Source organism: Podarcis tiliguerta (genome assembly GCF_965153285.1).
Source record: "Podarcis tiliguerta genome assembly, chromosome: 16".
Classification (NCBI taxonomy): domain Eukaryota; kingdom Metazoa; phylum Chordata; class Lepidosauria; order Squamata; family Lacertidae; genus Podarcis; species Podarcis tiliguerta.
In genome coordinates this window covers 7950539-7970809 of record NC_139549.1, presented here as the reverse complement: position 1 = coordinate 7970809, position 20271 = coordinate 7950539, and the positions used below count along the sequence as shown (strand labels likewise).

The 20271-nt window shown below is 50.6% G+C and overlaps 1 protein-coding gene across 11 annotated transcripts in view; it reads right to left on the bottom strand.

Annotated features, from left to right (window-relative positions):
- Positions 1–1438: 1438 nt before the first annotated feature.
- The window catches only part of GATAD2B (GATA zinc finger domain containing 2B), a 67148-nt gene continuing 48315 nt past the window's right edge, over positions 1439–20271 (bottom strand). For 5 of the 11 annotated variants that reach the window (XM_083416606.1, XM_083416610.1, XM_083416609.1 and 2 more), the window contains 9 exons: positions 18560–18692; positions 17812–17943; positions 16935–17066; positions 14604–14774; positions 13446–13761; positions 12689–12891; positions 11592–11705; positions 9824–9941; positions 1439–9054 (listed from right to left, as the gene is read on the bottom strand). In XM_083416606.1, the coding sequence (XP_083272732.1) occupies positions 8921–9054; positions 9824–9941; positions 11592–11705; positions 12689–12891; positions 13446–13761; positions 14604–14774; positions 16935–17066; positions 17812–17943; positions 18560–18692 (1453 nt within the window). In that variant the 3' untranslated portion in view covers positions 1439–8920. The remainder of the gene's footprint in view (positions 9055–9823; positions 9942–11591; positions 11706–12688; positions 12892–13445; positions 13762–14603; positions 14775–16934; positions 17067–17811; positions 17944–18559; positions 18693–20271) is intronic. The other 6 variants (XM_083416611.1, XM_083416612.1, XM_083416613.1 and 3 more) reach the window with 3 other exon arrangements.

Genomic DNA, 20271 nt, shown 5'->3' with positions numbered 1-20271 from the left:
AGCACCATAGCACTATAATGTGTCATGGCTTCTCCCAAAGAAATCCTGGGCACTGTAGTTTGTTAGGGTACTGAGAGTTGTTACAGGAGACACCCTATTTTCCTAGCACAGCTACAATTCCCCCTGTTCCCTTGGATGGATTGTTAAACCACTCTGGGAATTGTGGCTCTGTAAGAGAAATGCGGGGTGTCCTCCTAACACCTCTCAGAGCCACTAGCAAACTACAGTTCCCAGGATTCCTTTGGGGAAAGCTGTGGCTGTTTCAAGTGGTATGATACTGCTTCAAATGTATAAAACACATAGCACAGGACTGCAGCCTACGTTTATTTTAATCATCTATTTCCTGACATCCCCCCTAAGGTCCCTGGGCAGGTTACAGCCCTAAAACACAGTATTAAAACCACTTACAACCATGAAGTTGGGTCCTAAAAACATACACTTCAAGTGTTAAAACATCCCTGTGGTTTGCTCCCAGATAAATGTTTTGACAGCGTTTAAACATTTCATTTTTAACTCTTATGCACTGTATGCTTGCCAGCCTGGGCTCCAATTGGAAGGAAGGGTGAGATAGGAACTATTATTATTATTATTATTATTATTATTATTATTATTATTATTATTATTATTATTATTATTATCCTAATGGCCCATCGGTTACCTTCGTAACTGAATCAGCCCAAGCAAATTCTGGAGGGTTTCCTGAAAATGCTGGCATTCACTGCTCACCCACCTAGTTTGGAATGCAACTTCCAGAGACTAAAAAATGCCTTGAGATGAGAAAAGCTTTTTAAAAATAGTATTTGAAGGGTGATATTTCTTTTTACCCAATACTGAAGTTATGGGGAAGAGGCGTAAATTTAGTGGCTCTCAGCACCTCTTTTGAAGGTCCCAATTTCCCTGTCCGGTTAAAAAGTTCTCCAGCTGCAAGGCTGGAAAGGGACTTTGGTTCCAGGACCTTGGGAGAGAATATGGATTAAGTCAGGGGGATGGGGGAGCCTTTTCAGCCCCAAGATGGGTGGGGCGCACGCCAGTGGTGGGCGGGGCCAAAGCCAACCATGGGCGGAGTCAAAGCTGGGCGCACACCGAATTTGCATGCACACACCCTATGCTCACAAATCCATCCACAAACAACTGGCGGAGGTGAGTTTGTAAGAGAGGTCCTGCAGGCCTGAGATTCTTACTCACCTTTCCTCTAAACCAGAAAGTCCCAAATGCTAGACGGGCAGTGTTAGCTGTTCCTCACCACTAGGGGGAGTAGCCCAAGGAGTTGGGCAAGTGGCCGAGTCATCCCTGAAGATTTCGCCCCCGGCCCAAGGATGCTGATTGGTGACCCATATGCAAACACAAGTAGTCATTTAAAAAAATTCTACAGTGCTGCCTCCAAAGACCACTCCCCGGATTTCCCTGACAGCAAATCCAAAATGCCCCAGTCACATCAAAATGTATAAACCATTCCTTTCTTTATTAAACATAGCTTGCAAGTGATAAATATTACAAAGTTTTTTTTTTAATCCTTTCTCCAAAAATTAGCTTATTATTATTATTTTTAATCAGGTCACTGCATAATCAATTGGCAATATTTAAACAGCTTTTTTTTTTCTTCCTTCCTTCTCCTTTTAAACCGGATTTTCAAAAACACAATGCGGAAAATTAAAATTAAAAGCCCTCTTAAAATTGTGCAAAAGGCCCGATTTCCACCAAGGTTCTCCCCCCCCCCTTCACCCCGATAATTTGCAGCTGCAATTCTCTCTGATCCCTCCTGAGCTCAGCTATCTCTCGCTGCCCCGGGTTTCAAATTGGTGTGTGTGTGTGCGCTAAGCTGCATGTTTTTTTTTTGTCTTTTTAACACACGCACGCACCCTGCTCCTGCAGCGGAACGACTCGTGGTGCCTTTAGCCCCCCGTGCTGTGGGGACGGGGAATCGGTGGCCCCCTGGCTGTTACCAGACTTCCAGCTCCCATCAGCTTCAGCCCGTGCGCCAAACGGCCAGGGATGGTGGGAGCTGCATTGCAGCAACATCTGGAAGGCCACAGGTCCCCAACATCTGGAGGGCTGCAGCTTCCCACCTGAGCTAGAGGAATTGAAGGCTGAAGAGGGAAAGTGGCAAAATGGGATGTTTTTGGGGTGTGGGGAGGAGAGGAATAAGGGCCTCTCTGGCAAGTTAGGCCCTTGATCTGATAGCCAGGAGCCCCAGCAAGGGGACTACCATTGCTCTTGACCCGAAGAGATAGGGGGGTGAAGCTGAACCCTGCCTCTGTAACATATGGCTGTAGGACGGTTGCAACTGACCTCCCCGGATTTGCTGTGATCCTTGCAGGAGATATCATGTTGTGCTGGGGGGGGGGGACACCCCTACGAGATACAGGATCCACAATGGGAGTGTGTGGGGGGGGGGAGAGAGAAGGTGAAGGTTGAGTAGGGGGGAAATTATGACCGTATTAAGAGGTGGTGGCTGGTTCCCAAGAACTAGAGTAAGGTTGACTCATGGTCAACAGCCTGGTGCGAGGAATGGTGAGCATGGCTGCAGGTTGAGAGGCTACAGAAAGTGATGGCCAAGGAAGACGTGCTCAGGTGAAGGGAAGGCACCAGGAGTCCACACCCCACAAGTGGGAATCCTTTGGCCCTCCCGATGTTGCTGAACTACAACTCCCATCAGCCCCAGCAAGCACGGTCAATGGCTAGGGGTGGGAGCTGTCGCTTAGCAACATCAGGAGGGATGAAGGATTCCCACACTTTGCTCAACTGGGGGTGCGGGTTCCTGAATTCAGGCCAGGAGACACAAGGGGGGGGATTGGGACCACGCCATCGGCTGAATGGTTGAGGGAGAGAGGTCTGGGACCAGAGATGTGAAGATGCAGGGTTGTGTGCACCTAAGGTATACTCAAGAGTAGGCCTGCAGAAATGAAAAGTGGCCTAAGTTGGTCATGGCCATTGCTTTCAATGGGTCTACTCAGAGTAGGAACAGCACTGCATGCAACCTGCACACCAGGAGGGCTACACTCCAGGAAGTATGGGAAGGTGAGAAAGTGCTTTTCGGCTACCATCAAGTCCAGTCAATGTTATCCAGCATGCTGCAGATCAAATGTGGGATGGATCATTAAGTCAGCTCTGGGGGCTCGTCATGTGACACCAAAATGTAAAAACGTGATTCTGTCCCTCAGCACACACACACAGGATCCTTCAAATCAATGGTGAACACATGCTGGTTTCACAACAGCTTTGCTCAGATGTTCCTCGAAGCCTCCGCACCTGCGGGTTCGAATATAGATTTCCAAGAGAGGTGATATTGGGGTGTTGGGGTGCATGACAGAAGGTCACAAAGAACGCACCCGTAATGGCAGGCTGCAAAAATTACAGCCTTTAAATGCCGGAGTCCTCTTGAGTTTAGTAATGTCATAAAAGACTAGAAGCTTGGCTTTATAAGAAGTCAGAAAGCTACTCCCAAACACCCGACTTGGTCCAAAGGGAAATGAAATAGCATTGGGAAAAGGAGCCAAACTTTCCCTGGAGTGTTAGGAATCAGACGCCCTGGAATCTTAAGGGCAAATAAACAAAAGGCATTAGGAAGGGCTGCGCAAGATGCGAAAGAAGCACACTTTGGTCCATTTCGGAAACTGTCGTTCTCCAAAAGTAGATAAGAGACAAGGCCCATTTCTTGAAGAGCCCTCCATAAGAGGGTCTGACAGCTCGTAAGGATGGCCCTCAATTAAATTGGTGGGGTTGAGAGTTAAGGAGAGACTCTACTCAGAACGTACTGGCATGCAAAGACTTCTGGCTCCCATTAAGACGGGACAAGACATTTAAGCGGCTCTCTTCACACTCAACGGATCTCAAAGGTATTGGAGTGCTTGCCTTTCGCAGAGAATCTATTACACCTTTCCACCCCCATGTTAAGAACCTCAGGAAGCTGAAGCTGACGGAGGTTTTGTACGAGAGACATTAAGCCCGATATTCCCCACTGCGCTGATGGGCTTTGAACTTGTTTGGCAATGGCCGGTTGACGTGGAACGAGTCACATTCTCCCTTCTTGTATGTACATGCACACACACTTATGAAGAGCTTAGCTAAGCAGAGCACAATCTCTGCCCGCCTGGGCAGCGGAAACCTTCGCTTGTGTGCTGGAACCATGAGGGATAGATGCACGATACACATAATTTAAAAATCCCCAGGATTTTCAGGAAGTCAAATCCTGGATGCACTTTCTTGGGGCGCAGGGGAAGGAATATCAAACAGTCCCTAGAATGTCACTGATATTTAAGAGGGGGTTTTGGGGGGAGCAGGGATGATAGAAAGTGGATCACTGAAAGGCGGAAAGAATGAAAGGGGATGAAGTTGAGAGGGACCAGCAAATGGTTCAAAGGGGAGATGCAGGGAGAAGTACTGTCTCCCCCTGGAAATTGGGGTCGGGGGGAGCTGAGTTTCTGGACGCCGGATGAGGAACAGTCGAGAGAAGTGTATGCTGTCTCAAGCCTAAAGCATTCGTTACAAACAGTGCAAATACATTGATAGTTTAATACTAGTATTTGTTTTGATTCCCCCGTTTGTGAAAACTTGGGGTTGGGGACGGGGAACAGGGAACAGGGACGGGGATGGGGAGGGAGCCCCTGGGCCTGTGGCCTCTACCAAGGCTCAAAGTCCGTGTGCATGCTGGTAGTTTGTGGGACTCCTTGCTTCTGACACAAGGGGAAGAAAAGGCACCTTTGGGGGGAAATGATGGCTACCACCAAGTCCGTTTCAGCTTTTTTTGGGGGGGGGGTGCGGGTGGGTAAAGTGTGGGGCGGGTGACATGAGCTGCATAGCGCCCCGCCCCAGCCTCCTCCCTCCCCCCCCCGATCTCCAGGAAACTGCCTTTTGCACATTTTAAACGCCGTACACAAAGAAGGTCACACTACAAAAAGGACGTTAAACAACTTTCACAATATTCATGGCTAAGCTGTCTTCTCTTTTTGTCGTTTTTGTTTTCTCTACACAAATGTACAATTTACCCACCCCGGTTTGTTTGTTTTTTTGTTGTCGGCTTTTCCGTACCCCCGCCCCCAAACTTCTTTTTTTTTCAGTTTTCGTTTTTTTTATTTTTAAATGTGTCAAGAAATAGCTTATATACAACGAAGAAAAGTCTTTAGTTATAACGTTTCGGCAGCAAGTATTGTTAAGCTAAGAAGAGCTCGTCGGGGGTGGGGGAGGAGAAAGGGAGCGAATAAAATGGGGGGATGGAGAGGAAACCGAGGTTGTGGGGCAGGGGGAGTGAAACGGAGGCCGAGGGAGTTACGCTTCTCCTCCCATCCCCCACCCCCCGATGGAAGAAAAGCGGGAGAAAAATAAAAACAGCATCAACCACAAAGCACGTATGACTAATCTGGAAAAGAGAGAGAGGGGGAAAAAACCCATAAGATGGAAAAGGAAACCCTTAATTCTGTACCATGAAAAAGGATGGTTTTCTACATTACACCCCCCCCCGCCCCCTCAGAAAAACAAAGAGAGAAATGGGTTTGTGTGTGTGTATATGTGCGAGAAAGACATTTGTCGGCTTTAGGAAAGCAGGAAGATGGGAATCAAATTTAAAGTAAGGGATTTATGGGGCGGTTGGAAAGGAGGGAGGTTGTGTGTCCACCGCAGGCAAATATTGCATCCTGGGAAGGGACGTTGTTGTAAAGAGGGGGATTGAGGGGGTGGGGAGCCAAGCCCCCCCCCCAACCTGCTCCAAATTGGCTGAGTAGGTCCAGCCACCGGGCAGAAGTGCCAAAGGGCCATGATCCTGCTCTATGCTAAAGAGGCGCGCTCCCGGGGGAAGCGAAAGTGGAGTTACCTGCCTGAGTGCGCAAGTTAGGGCAGTCTCCCCACTCTCCCCTGTAGAAATGCCCCCCTTCCATTCTTCCCCTCTCTGTGCTAAAGAGAGAGAGAGAGAAAAAAGAGGTGAAGAAGAAATCCTTCCCAGATCAGTGCCTTTCCCTCATCCCAAAACACCTGCTTCAAAAAAAAAGAAAAATGTTTGCCAACCTGGAAAGTTTGAGCCCGGAGCGAATTTATTCTGCAAGGAGGCTGGCTGCTAATCCCACTGGGAAGACCCTCTTCTGGGGGAAGGTGAAAAAACTCCAAGTGGGGTCCCCGGGCTGGTCTGCTGAGCAGACTCAAAGCTCCTTTGGAGAGGGACATTTTGCAGGCAGGGCAAAAGGTGGTCCCAACAGAAAGAGTGTGGAAGAGAACAAGTTCTGGCTGGATGATCTACAACAGCAAACTTTGGGTCATTACTAGTTTTTAGAACAGCCCTGGTGGGTGCGAGATGACGTAGGTTCATTCATTCATTTCAAGGAGCCTCATCGGAGCAGAACTTTGTTGGGGGGTCACCCTTTGGGGTAGGAAAAGACTGGCAGGAGCCAGAGAATGAGAGAAGCACTGATTCAATAGGCAGGATTCTTCCAGGGGGTGGGGTGGGGGGAGTCCTCTGCCCTACTGCCAAAGCCATATATGCCACCCCAGTGTGGTGATGGCGGTAGGGAGGGGGGGAGTGGCTAATCCTTGCCCTCCCACCCCAAAAACTCCAAAGTAGTGGCTGGTTTGCTACCATTCAATGCTTGCCACCAAAGCCTCTGCCTGGGCCCTGAAAGGCAGAGGCAATAATTATTGCACATTTCTTACATCACCGTATTATTATTTTTTAATAGAAAACAACAACACAAGACCAAAAGGATACTCGCCCCCTCCCCAATAACACTAGGTGGCTGGAACTGGTTCACACCTGGCAACGCCCGATTCTAAAGGGGGAAGGGGAGGACAATGGCACTTGTTTTGGGGTGAGGGAAAATCGTAGATCCAATTTAAGCAAATTGGGGAGGGTGGGCGAGGGGTCGGGGTCCTCAAGGAGGCAAGGAAGGGTGTAGCATGTGGAGGAGATATCTTAAGACGCAGCCAAACTTTTTTTTTTTTGTTTCCAAAGGAAACCTTCCTTCCGGCATCGCAACAGTCGGAAGGATCCTGGAGCGAAAAGAAAAAGCTTTCCAGGGAAACGGAAACTATTGGGTTGCGTGTCTTGCGTGTGTGTGTATATATGTATGTATATCTTGATAGTTAACCTCGTGGCCCTCAAAGACGCGGCCAGACACCAACTCCCACCAGCCCCAGGGAGCTTGGACCAGAACCCAGGGATGATGGGACAATTGGCCTGGCAACATCAGAGCGGGTGAACCTCAGAGTTAGCTATCCTGATCCACACACCTGCAATGCTAACCTGCTGCTAGCTTATGAAAAGTATCTGGCGGCCCCTCCCAACGCATGGGCGGTTCCCCCCACCTCTGTTTCTTTGTTAAGTGCTCAGTGATTGGGGGGGGGGGAGGAGAGAGGAAGCACAGGCGTGGGGAGGGGATACCACAGACCTGGTGGGGATTGCCGGCTGGGATGCCTGTGTGCGCGAGTTCAGGGGGCTTTGGGGTCCTTGATTCAGTGCTTCCGAAAGGGGGACGCGAGTGAAAAAAGACCGGCGGGGAGGGGGAACTGCGAGAGGGAGAGAGGGACGCTCCCTTTCCCTCCCCATCGCTTCAGACTGGAGACACGACTGGAGGAGCAGAGCAGAAAAAGCAGAAAATTTAAACAAAGCAGAGCAGGGTGGAGTACAGCTCAAAGAGCTCCTACAGCCGCCTGGGGTGTGACGGAGCAATTCTCTCTCCGCTCGCGAGGGTCCGATGTCAGGGAAACGCCTCTGGGGCTGATCTCGAGGGCTCGGGTGGCAGTGGCGGACCTTGAAACATTTGGCGCTCTCTCTCTCTCGCTGAAGCTCCCCCGGCAACTGAAGGGTGGGCAGAGAAGGCCGGTTACACGTCCTGGTATCCTCTGCCGACGCAACGCTGCAAGATGTTCCTGGCTTGTCAACGGCGGCCTTCGCGGCACAGGAGAGACGAGCGAAGAGATGGCTCCGCGGAGAAACATTTTGGGGAACCGACGTGATGCCTGGAGCTCCTTTGGTCTGGGAAAGGGGCGGTGTAACAGAGACCGGACAGGGTGGCAGGCTTGGGGGAAGCCGACAGGTCAGAGGGGTGAAGAGAGCCAAAGAGTGTTTGAAAGCACCCGGCAGAGTTCGTCTTCGGAGGCCCGTCTCCAAGGGCGTAGGCGGTGTCTGTTCCCTGGCACGGACGTTTCAGAGGCACGTGCCCTGCTCTGCCAACAGCCAGCTCATGCCCCTCTAGCCCACTCCTTTGGAAAGAAAGAAACCCACCCAAACCAGGGATGACTCTCTGAGACGCCGTCAGCTTCCAGGGCTGTGCCTTCTAGATGGTCGGCCACACCCACGGGGGTGGCCTACACCTCCCCGCCTTGGGGTGCCCCTGGAACAAGCCCTGAGTCAGCCCCGATCAGCTTTCGGGAGGAGGAGCCTTTCAAAGTCTCAAGAAAGATTTCCTTTTTTAAAAAAAGAAACAAAAAAGAAAAGGTGCGCTCTCTCTCTCTCAGCCGTCCGTTTTAAGCCAAAGGGAAATAAAAATAAGAACACAACAAGTTTAAAAATTCTACGCGTTATCATTACAAATTAAAAAATAAAATAAAAGGGAGCGTAAAACAAAGCATTAACATAGTGTATAGTGCAGGATCCAAGCAGACGCGTTCTGACCTCGGGAACGGAGCGAAGGAGGGAGGGAGGAGGGACGGGGGCGCCTGGCCTCTCCCCGCAAACAAAATCCGGAGATGAGAAGAGAAGCGGGAGGGAGAGTTGGTTCCGGAAGAGGGCAGGTCACTGAAGTGTTGTTTTTTTTAAATGTTCTTGTCTTTTTTTTCTCATTTTTTGTGGTTTTTTTTGTCGTCTTCTTTTTTGTCTTTTTCCGTTTTTTGTCTTTTCCTCCACATATGGTAGGCACCAGTACAGGCACTGCATGCGACGGATGAGGGGGGGGGCAGGTGGGTGGGGAAAGGGTGGGGAGGGGGGGCGCAGCTGGCGTTATTTCTGCCCGCTGATGGACTGCGATATAGAGCGTGGCGGGATCATATCTAAAAGGTACTCCCGCTGCCGGTCCGCCAGGCTCGACGCTTTGTGGCCCCCGATCCCGGCGTTCAGGTAGGCGATGTTGACACCTGGGAAGAGGAAGAGGTAGGAACGTTTCTGCTAGGAGGCACAGGCAGCCAATTCCTCTCCTGGGGATGAGTCTCAAGTGTGGGTGGGGAACCTCAGGGCCAGGGGCCAAACGCGGCCCCTCCCAATCTCATCGCCAGCCCCGATTCCCACCCTTCTTAAGTGCTTTTGCCTGGCTGAAACGTGCCCCCTTTGAATTTCCTGTCTTTTTAAAAAAAGAATACATTTTTAAAATTTCCGATATATAACAATTATAGAAAAGAGCAAAAAGATACAAGAATCCCACTCCCCACTCCAGGATAGATCCATCTAGTTAAGTTTGCTAAAGTCCAGTCTGTGATTTCAGTAGCTGCCATTCTTCAGGGGTGTCAGCAAAGCATTCTATAAAAGGATGCCATATTTCAACAAAATCGTCCACGTCATTTGCATTATTCAATGCATGTAAGAGAGACTGATTCCTCCCTCGCCCCGAGGCACAGGGATTTATGTCTCTGTGTGTCTTGCAGTACACTGGTCTTCCCTTCCAACACTACCTGGCCCTCACCATGATGGATGCCCCCTGGCCCATTACAAAGGTTCAGCCATGTGGTCTGAAGGTGTACCAGCCACCCGGAAACCCCCCCGCCCATCTGGGCAACTCTCTTCCTGGGGCTGAATGATCCCTTCCTGTGGGGCCTCCACTGGGATCGGCTGGCAGAGGGCAGGCTATATATTGAGGCAGGGTCCTCTGCGCATCTCTGCCCCCACCCCCCAAATTCTGGAAGACTCTACCTGGCATGCCGAGAAGGCCTCCCGCCACGGAAAGCTGCGGGGCCTGCGCAAAGTTGGACAGCATGGAGCGGGCCGAAGTGGGGATGCCACGCTGCAGGGTGCTCTGGGGTTGCGGTGCCTGGAGAGAGAAGGGGGGGGCAGAGGAAACAGAACAGCAGGAACATGAGTGGGGCACAAACAAATAAAAGTAGCGGGTCCAAACTCCACTCGGTGTTTAGCGATTCACGGTGCGGAGTTGGAGACTCATTTTCTGCCGACAATAATTACTCAGCACGCAACCAGACGTGTTGTGAGTGGGCAGGAATAAGAAGACCGTTTAATAATTTTGTGTGGAGGGTTAAGATAAATGTTTGCACAAGACCCACAGGGTTTTCAAAGCTCTGCTGCATTTCGTTTTTCAATACAGTGGTGCCTCGCAAGACAAAATTAATTCGTTCTGCGAGTTTTTTCGTCTTGTGAATTTTTCGTCTTGTGAAGCACGGTTTCCCATAAGAAATGCATTGACGGTTTCCCATAGGAATGCATTGACGGTTTTAAGAAAAAGGCGCAAGACGTTTTCGTCTTGCGAAGCAAGCCCATAGGGAAATTCGTCTTGCGAAGCAACTCAAAAAACAAAAAACTCTTTCGTCTTGCGAGTTTATCATCTTGTGAGGCATTCGTCTTGCGAAGTACCACTGTATTACTATTGCTACTCAATTTAGCAAATACATCCAATAAAGGAGGTGTGATTGGCGTCTGCTGGAACTGGTGGGGAAGAAGGAAGGGAACCAAAAGTAAATGGAGCCAGGGACTATGGGAGGCAGAGCCAGAACAACCCTCGGAGGGGTTGTGAAGGCAGGCAGGTGGGGTTTGGTTGCAGCTGGTGGGACAGCGCCCCATTCACTTTAATGGACCACCCTCCAGTGTTTTCTCTCTCTCTCTCTCTCTCTCTCTCTCTCTCTCTCTCTCTCACACACACACACACACACACACACACACACACTGCATTATCAATTACCTGCCCTTTGCCCTACCTAAGGCCACAGGGTGGGTTCACAACAATTAAAGATTAAAACAAGATTAAAAACAGTTCCAAACAACTGACAATCACAAAAATATGTAGGAATAATGATGATTACATCATCATTATAAAAACAAACACACATTGAATTCAAAATAAAAAAATGTCCAGTAGCACCTTAGTATTTTTTATTTTGACTGTGTCAGACCAAGACAGCTACCTATCTGAATCTAGATACATTGAACTGTATTATTCAGCAGTGTATTATTAAACTTAATCTATTTTCAGATAGGTATTTCCAATATTCCATCATTCCAAAACGTGGAACTCTTGCAGCAGAGAGAGGGTATAAAACAACCCTGCTGCTTCATACGTATCATAAATCACGTATCTCACGATCCCTCAAACCTTCCTTCGCTTCATTTTACCTAGTCCTGTCCGTTTAACGATCGTTACAGCAGGACCAGCCTGCCGTCCTCCATTCCTTTGCTGAAGGTTGTTTTGAGGGGATCTGCCAGTGAGCGGCCGGCAAAGTTTCAGTAGCACACCACAAAACTTCTGCGACTGGTGAATTGAATTGAATGCTCTCCCCCCCCCCCCACATCACACGAGAACAGCCTTTTGCTTTTGGAGGGGAGGGGAATGGGCTGCCCGGGAGACAAGATCAGAAGGCTGTTTTGAGGGGAGGGGGTAGCCGAACAGCTGGCGGCTGTGGGATGCGAAAGGGCCACTTTGCCAGAAGGGGCTGGGCGAGGAAGGGCTTCTCACCTGGCGGAGTGTGTGATGTCGCATGATGCTTTCCTGTTTGCTAACGCTGGACACGCTGGCGGGAGTGGCGGTGGGGGACAACGCTGCCTGCTGCTGCAACCGCTGCTCTATCTCCTGCCAGAGGGAAAAAGAAGAGGCTGGTCATGAGTTGGGCCGTGTGGCTGTCATCTGGCGGCACACAGGCCGCCCACCCACCCCGCAAACAGCCTGCATTCAGATGACCCTGCCTGCAATCGAATATCCACAGCCCGGCTTGTGTGCCAGCCACTGAAACTGGCTAGTTTGGTGAGGGCATGAGACGGGGCCTTCCTGCTGATGGGGCTCTCTTCCAGCTAACACTTGCTCAGTTCCAGCATTTGAGAAGGCCTGAAAAACTTAGCTTTCCACTGCTGGTTTTCCTTGGGAGTGAATCTTGCCGATCTAACCCCGTGCATTCATTTCAGTGGACTGCTGCCTCCCCAAACTACAATTCCCAGAGACCCAGGGGGTCAGGGTCAAGAAGAAGGGGAAGCTATGATGACTGTTTCAAAGTTGGTTTCCAAAACTCTTTATTCGTGCTAAATAAACGTGCAAGGGGAAAACACAGGCAAAGAATTCAACAGGGACCTTGTAAAGTTGCCTTATAAAGAGTCAACGGACGATTGGATCCACCTCGCATAGTGCTGCTGACACTGACTAGCTCTCCATGGTTTCAGGCAAAGATCTTTGCCCAGCCCTACCTGGGGATGCTGAGGATTGAACCCAGATCTTTCCACATGCAAAGCAGACTCTCTACCACTGAGCTACAGCCCTTCAAAATGTACGTTGAGCAATGAGGAACATGGGAAGCTGCCTAATACTGAGTTCACTGAGCTCAGTGTTGCCTAAACTGAGGGAAAGCAACTCGCCAGGGTTTTGTTCAGGAAACCTCCTCTCAGCCCATCGTGGTGGTGCCATTGGGGAATGATCCTGGCACCTTCTAGTTGCAGAGCTCTGACACTGAGCTGTGTCTCTTCTTCAGAGGGACAGGAAGCACGCACCTCTTCCAGTTCACCTGGATTGACCGGGCTTCCCTCCCTCCCTCCCTCCCTCCCTCCGACGGGGCAACAGGGACCCACCTGCTCTTGCTGCAGAGCTTTGACAAAGGCATTCTTCAGCCGGTTGGTGTGCTCAGCCTTAAGCGCCTTCTTCTGGTTGGAGGTCATGCACTGCTCACACAGGATCTTGCCGTTCTTCTCCTGCTTCCAGTGCGGGGTGAAGTCTGTGCGGCACTGGGCGCAAACAAAGGGCTCCACTCGCAAGAGGGAAGCGCAACCTTTGCCTGGGAAAGAGGGGGAGAAGAAGATGCATCACACAAAGGAAGAGGGACCGTTCCAGGCCAAGGGGGTGCGGAGAAGACCTCCAGGGCTCAGAATTTCAACGACTTTTAGCACAAGCTAAACATTCATTTATAATAAGAATAAATAATAAATTTTATTTATACCCCGCCCTCCCCAACCAAGGCCGGACTCAGGGCGGCTAACAACCAATAATAAAAACAATAATTAAAATGCAGCCTCATTTATGCAAAGAAAAAGGGGGGAGGGGGACAAACGCGAGTGAGTGTGGCCCAGTTTGCCTCTATTGTCAGGCTACCCTGGAGCAGAATAATGATGTTTTTGGATTTAAAAAATCTTAAAAGCGTACCAATAACTAAAGCAGTTTTATCTGTGACAGGACAGCTCCATCAGGCGGACAGCAATAGGCTAGTTCCCCATGTCCCTTGAATCAGGAGGCATGGGAAACGGGATTTCCAGCTCATTTCCCTCTGACACCCTCTTTCAACCCAGTTGCACTGCCTATGCTGCAGCCCTTGCCCCCGACACTGGCCTTTACCTTGGCTGTCAATGACGCTCTGCACCACCTCCTCCAGCCCCACCATGTAGATGAACTCGCTGTTGGCTGCGCTGGGCAGGAAGTGGAGCAAAGGGGCGGGCGGTTTGGGGGGCGGGATCTCCAGGAGGGTCTTTTCCAGTTGCTTGCGCAAGGCGAGCTTGGCGGCCGCCTGGGAGTTGGCGGCGTCGTTGAGCGCGCTGGGGCTGGGCAGGGGCGACGACACCCGGTTCACCGTGCCCGGCTGGATGTGGGAGGCAAGGTTCATGTAGATGGCGGACGACGTGGTGCGCTGGCAGGGGACGGCCGAGCTGGACTGCTGCAGAGGAAAGGCGCAGGAGAGTAGAGGGGACAAGAAAGAAAATGTTAAAGGTCTGCGGCCCACCAAGGCTTTTCTCTGTGACCTTTGGGACTCTCTCCAGGCCATGCCACCTTCGCTACGGCCACGCCCCCTCACCAGCAGCCCTGCTTCACACCCTCCTTGAGTATTTTTGCCTGTCTGCAATGTGGCCTTCAACTGATCACACAAACTTAATAAATAAATAGCTAAAATAGAAATAAATAAATAGGTAAACGGCCCCTGGACGGTTAAGTCCAGTCAAAGGAGTCTATGGGGTTGTGGCACTCATTTCGCTTTCAGGCCAAGGGAGCCGGCATTTGTCCACAGACAGCTTTCCGGGTCATGTGGCTAGCATGACTAAACCGCTTCCGGCGCAACAAAACACCGTGACGGAAAACAGAGAGCATGGAAATACTGTTTACCTTCCCGCCGAAGCGGTACCTATTTATCTACTTGTACCGGTGTGCTTTCGAACTGCTAGGTTGGCAAGAGCTGGGACAGAGCAACGGGAGCTCACCCCGTTGTGTGGATTCGAACCACCAATCTTCTGATCAGCAAGCCCAAGAGGCTCAGTGGTTTAGACCATAGGGCCACCCGTTTCCCTTAATAAATAAATAAAACCTAGCTTGCTGTACAAAGGTGATCTATGCACCCACTTTTGTCTCTGGCCCCTCCCGCCACTGAGGTTACCCATGTGGAAATGCTATTCTTGGGCTCCACAAAGTCCCACCCCCAGTTTCAAACTGCCGTGTGGGCAAGGTGGCCGTCTAAGAAGATCAGACCCACTGGCCCTCCCACCCTTTCTGGGCTGCTTTACTCACTGGCTGGTAGCTGATGGCGGGGCTCATGCTCGGAGTGGTGGTGCGGATGAGGCCCGGTTTCGGAGGGACACGTTGCCCTTGGAGCTGGGCGGGGTTTGGTGCGATGACGCGCTGCGACATAAGCATGTGGGGGAGGGTCGTGTTGGTGGCGGACCGGATGACGCTGTGACCCTGCTCCAAAGAGGAGAAAAGTGTGTGTTTTAGAGAGATGGAGAGCATGGAACAAAGGCGAGGTTTGCAACTTCTTCTGCGGTGCTGCATCTACAAAGCACATCCTCATGTCATTCCCAGTAGGGCGTACCTGGGACCTGGGGCTCAAAGCAGGTTAGGGAAGGCTGATCTATACCCCACTGGCAGCCTGAACTTGGGACCTCTTGTCTGCAAAGCACGTGCATCCATCCAAACTACAGCTACTATTCTAGCCCTCATTGGATAACTGGCTGATTTAAATCGGAAGCTGCCTTATCCTGAATCCAGGCAGCTCAGTGTTGTTGACGCTGACGGACAGTAGCTCTTTCTCAGCTTTACTTGGGAGATTCAGGTATACAGCAGCTCCCCCTCCCCCTTTCCTCATAGGACAGGTGCCCTAACCCCCTTATCGCCATGCCAGGCCAGGGCTGTGAGCCAAAAGTCCGTTAAAAACCTTTCCCGAAAATGAAAACTGTGCTACTGATTTCCAGTCCTTTGAACTGTGGCATTTTCTACAGGGACAGCCGGAGGCATGGGTGCGCAGGTAGGTCTTCATAAACTGACTTTTGAAGAAAAATAACTTCCCAGGAAAGCTGCCCCTGTGCTGCTCCTGAGCGACTTGGCACGGTTTCCATTCCAGTGAAAAGGGTCATGGCCCCTTCTTCCAACTTGGTGGAGTTTGCACAGAAAAATAAAGGTCAGCACAGCACTGATGGACTTCTGGGAACTGCAGCAATGATGCTGGAGGGAGAGGGGGGGGGATTTCTTGGAAGCTGCTGGACAGACCTATGAAGTAGGGGTGGGGCGTTGGATCTGGCTGGCAGGCCAGATCCTTTATACCCCCCTATGCCCCAGTGCATCAAGTTTGACAGGTGGGCGGAGCCACCCACCTGTCAATCAACGGACTCCCCCAGCATGGTTAGAAATCAAACTGAGCAGGTTCAAAGTTCTCGCAAGATGATACTTTCATTTTAATTCCAATTTGCATCTTACGTTTTTCATCATTTGTAGCCTATAGTATTTTAGATGTATGTATGCTTTTATCCCTTGCATTATATTGTATTTTAAGCAAGCATATGTTTCACTGCTCATGCTTTTATTTCCGGCATGCTCTTAGTGGGTCCGCGAATGCATAATAAAGGATTTGATCTGGTTTGAACAGCACAGGCAAAAGGCTTCCTGGGAACTGCTTTACGAGGGGAGCAGTTGATCCGGAAAGGGAGGTAAAGGTATAAGGCCTTTACCTCCCTTATACCAGACGCTCTAGGGCAGGTGGGCATGTCTAGGCCCAATCAGGCTCATGGGATGGAGGTTTGTTGCCCCTGCGCTAAACAGAAAAATCTGCTTTGCTGCTCTATGGCAAGGTAGATGAGAAAAGAGGCAGGAACAAATGAGGCGCCGTCTCCATTTACAGCCAGGTCCACATCCCAGGCATGTACAGTATAGGTATGGCACAGAAAACATTCAACAGGGCCTGAAATAAGCACATGGCCTCGAGGTTCCATGTCCTGCAGTTCAACCAAGAGAGATATGAACCAAAGGGACCTGTGTGGTTCTGTATCAAGCCACTAAGATGCTCAGACGTAAGAAGAGCTTGCTGGATCAGGCCAGTGGCCCATCAAGTACAGCATTCTTTTCCCCTAGAGAGAAATTGGTAAGCAGGACTTGAGCACAAGACAGCTCTTCTCTCCTGTGGCTTGCAGCAGTGGCTATTCAGAAGCATTACTACCTCTAACTGTGACTCTGCCCAGTCCTCTTTTTAAATCAAAACTGACTGGAATAAAAAGTTATTTGGCTGCACAACACAAGTGTGATCGGGGCAACAGCATTTTGTCTTCAAAAATGCACAGAAAGGGGAGAAGATGTGTGGATTGTCCGACTTGGACAACAGTCAAATTAACAAAGCTGGTTATTATACAGAATTAATAGTTTTGGGACGAGCTAATTACGTGCGGCTGATTATGGCGACACCAGGCAGCTAAGCAAACCGCTTTAGTATATAGAAAACTGAACACCTTAACTCTGCTCTGACTGTTAACGCTTAGGAGTATCTCGTCTCCCATCACAACAGCTACACAGCCATGGCTCCAGAAATGAGGTGCTCATGAGATGGGACACAGAAGGGGACAGGCCGCCTCTTACCTGTAATGTTCGGAGGTTTTGGGGCTCAACCCCTTGAGCTCCAGGCCGGGAGGGAAGTTTGGACAGAGCCTGCTGTCCGACATGGGCAGGAGATGGCTGGACAATAGATGCTGCGTTTTGGACAACCGGAGTCTAGAGGAGAGAAAGAAAATAGGGAGACTTCAGTGATTGGGATGCTCTAAAGCTCTCCATCTCTGGAGCAGAGTTTTGTTGGCTCAAAGTTGGAGGCAATGTTCACTTTACGCAAAGATAAAACTTACACTTCTGGAGTAATGGGGAGATGCACCCCCTTTGCAATGGTGGGGCAGCCCAGTTAATAGGCCCCTGGACTGCCCTGTCAGTCAGGTCTCGGAGACTGCGGGACAGCATGCATTGCAGGGACTGGCAATGCCAGTGGAGACGAGTCTGCTTGGGCAAATGGGGCACTGCCCCTCCTCCCCAATCTCAGCCAGCCCCCAGCCTCACTCCAAGCCCAGGGGGTAGTCTTGGTTGTTTCCTCCTCCCCAGTCTCTAGTCTACCTTTGTAGAACTCAGCAGGGAGAAGAGGAGGAGGATGGGGAACAAAACTACAATTTGATGGCTCTGCTTGCCACCGGCTCTCTGGTGCCACCTTGCCTTGGGCTCCTTGCCTTCTGCCCTACCAGTTCCCAATAGTCCTGGCCACTTCTGGGTGGTGCTTCTGAGAATCTCCATATACAGAGAGGGAAATCAGCGTCACACACCCACGGTCTCCTTGCTCCAATGAGCTCCAATGAGCAAAAGCTGACGGACGGAATCCGATGCGGCAGCTGACATTTCCAAGGCGCAGTGTTGTGCCCTGGTGGGAAGTCTGGGTGCCCTCCTGCATTTTGCCAGAATGGCCCCACCCAAGCCTTACCTTTTGCACCACGTTCTCCTTCTGCAGCTGGCTCTGCCGTAGCTTCTTCAGCAGCACCAGCCGGGCCTCCTCCAGCCGCAGCTCGTCCCGCAGCTGCTTGATGAGCTGTTGCCTCTCCTCAATGCCTTTGCCCTGTGGTGGTGGTGGAGAGGGAGAAAGGAGGGTTAAGAGACACTTGCAGTTCGGCTGCCAGCCCACACCCATCAAGCAGGACTGCTTGGTCTGGAAGCACCACTCTTCGGCTGTGGCCACCCTGGTCACCATGGCTAGGGATAGTGGGACTCCAGCTCCCATCAGACCTGGGCAGCATGGCCAATGCTCAGGGATGATGGGATTTGCAGTCCATTTGGAGAATGGACACATCCCCTGTTCTGCCAGGAATTATGCAGCTACAATTCTCAGAGGGGTTTAACAATCAACCCCTCTTCTTCTCAGGAAACTGGGAATTGTAGCTCTTGTTAAGGGGAACAAGAGGCCTGCTAATGACTCTCAGCACCCTCAACGAACTACAGCTCCCAGACTTCTTGGGCGGGGTGTGTTTGTGTGTGGCATTATAAAGTGGTGTCATAGCACTTTAAACCTATTGCATGAAAGCAGCCTACAAAGACACTTTGCTGTAGCTTCAAAATGAGCCACCTGAAGCTTCAAACAGGCACCAGAAGAAGTGATCTGTATGGCCTGAGAGCTTGCACGCACTCTTTCGCACCTTAAGGATGTGCTCAGTCCCTTGGCCTGAGGTGCCACTTACCTTGAACATTTCCAGATTGGCAGCCTTGAGCCTCTCTTCCATGCGGGAACTGGAACGGGGACTGGAGGCCTCATTATCAGAAAGGACAATGATGTCTGGCGAGGGGGTGAGCCGTCCCCTGTCCTGGTCACTGCTGAATTAAAAAGAAAAGGATAGGGAATTATGAGAAAGACACTGAGTTGCACATCTCTCTCTCTCTCTCTCTCTCTCTCTCTCTCTCTCTCTGTGACCCACAGTATGTAACGCAGGGAAGGGGACTCTTTGGCCCTTCAGACGTTATTAACGCCAAACATCAGCTGGAGCTAATGGGAGTTGGGAGTCCGACAATGCCTGGAAGGCCTCACAAGTTCTCCATCCCTGCTTTAATTTTTCTGAGTTCAAGAGACATTCCAGTTGGGCAAAAACACTCAAAGAGAAGCAAGGCCCAGAGAAGGCCAATGCACAGGGAGAGGTGTGTGCCTGGGGAAGAGTCCTGAGGGTCACCTTTTGCCCGAGGCTGCCCAACCCTGATGCAGAAAGCCATGGAGACAGCAAACGCTGGGGCTCATCTCAACCCAGGACAGGTCATTGGCTCTATAGCCTTCTCCTCCATGTCTATTTCCTTACACTTCTCTGCTGCAATCCTTACTGGGATAATCGATTGCATCGGTGGGTGGACTGAAGGTCTGATCGAGAAGGCTGAATTTGTCAACATCTGACACTGAGAAAGCAACATGGGTATGCTGGCTGTGTGTGCAGCGAATGTGGCCCCGTGACAGGGATCCTTCCCAGCCTTGAGATGCTCTCAGTGGATATGTCAGAGGCACCACACACTCTCTGACGCCAAGAGCTTTCCTGCGCACATCGTGCAGAATCACAACAGGTTCTAAGAATGTTAAGAAGACCCCTGCTGCTGGGATCAGGCCAAGAGGGCCCATCTCGGCCCGTGTCCCACTCTCACAGTGGCCAAGCAGATGCCATGGTGGGTGGCTTGCCGTAAGGACCCAAGTTCAACGGCCACCTTCCCCACCGTGATTCAGAGGCATAATGGGCTGGTACAGTTCCAGACTGCAGGCCCCATGTGAGTGCTACAGCGTTCAATCCTTCCCCATAAGACAACACAGAAGCCTGTGTTGCATGTAGAAAGCTAGCAAATCAGGGGGAAAGGCTGAAACCCCTTCCTTAGCCATGAAGAACACGAGAAGAGCCCTAAGGCTGGATCAGGCAGCCAACCTATTGCCAGCTGAGCCCCACTGATTTTTGGCTGCCCATGATTTCATTGCACTGAAAGAAAACCAGCCTTGCAAACTGTCATTTATGCTAGTCACCTGTGGCGAGTCAGTGTGGCCTTCAGGCAATCAGAGGTGTGTGTGCGTGTGTGTGACCAAAAATGGCTCCTTTCTGTCACTCCACATATTGCTAGCCTAGCTGAGTAGGAGAGGTTTGTTTGCAAGCCAGGCTCCTTCCACCAGGAAAGAGGGAAAATTAGCTGCTACTCTTATTCAAACAGGAATAAAAAGTCACATTTTCAAGATTCTGCTTTATAATAAAACTTGGTGCAAGAGGGAGACAAGCCAGTGTGTCCTGAATTCAGGGGTGTTTGCTTGTTAACCCCACCAATTAACTGACAGGAGTTCAACCTCTAATCCTCAATTAACATGTAGTTGGCCAATTAATTTGGTTCAAGCAGGGAATTAGATTTTCTAGGAGATGAACAAGCCAGGCACCATGAA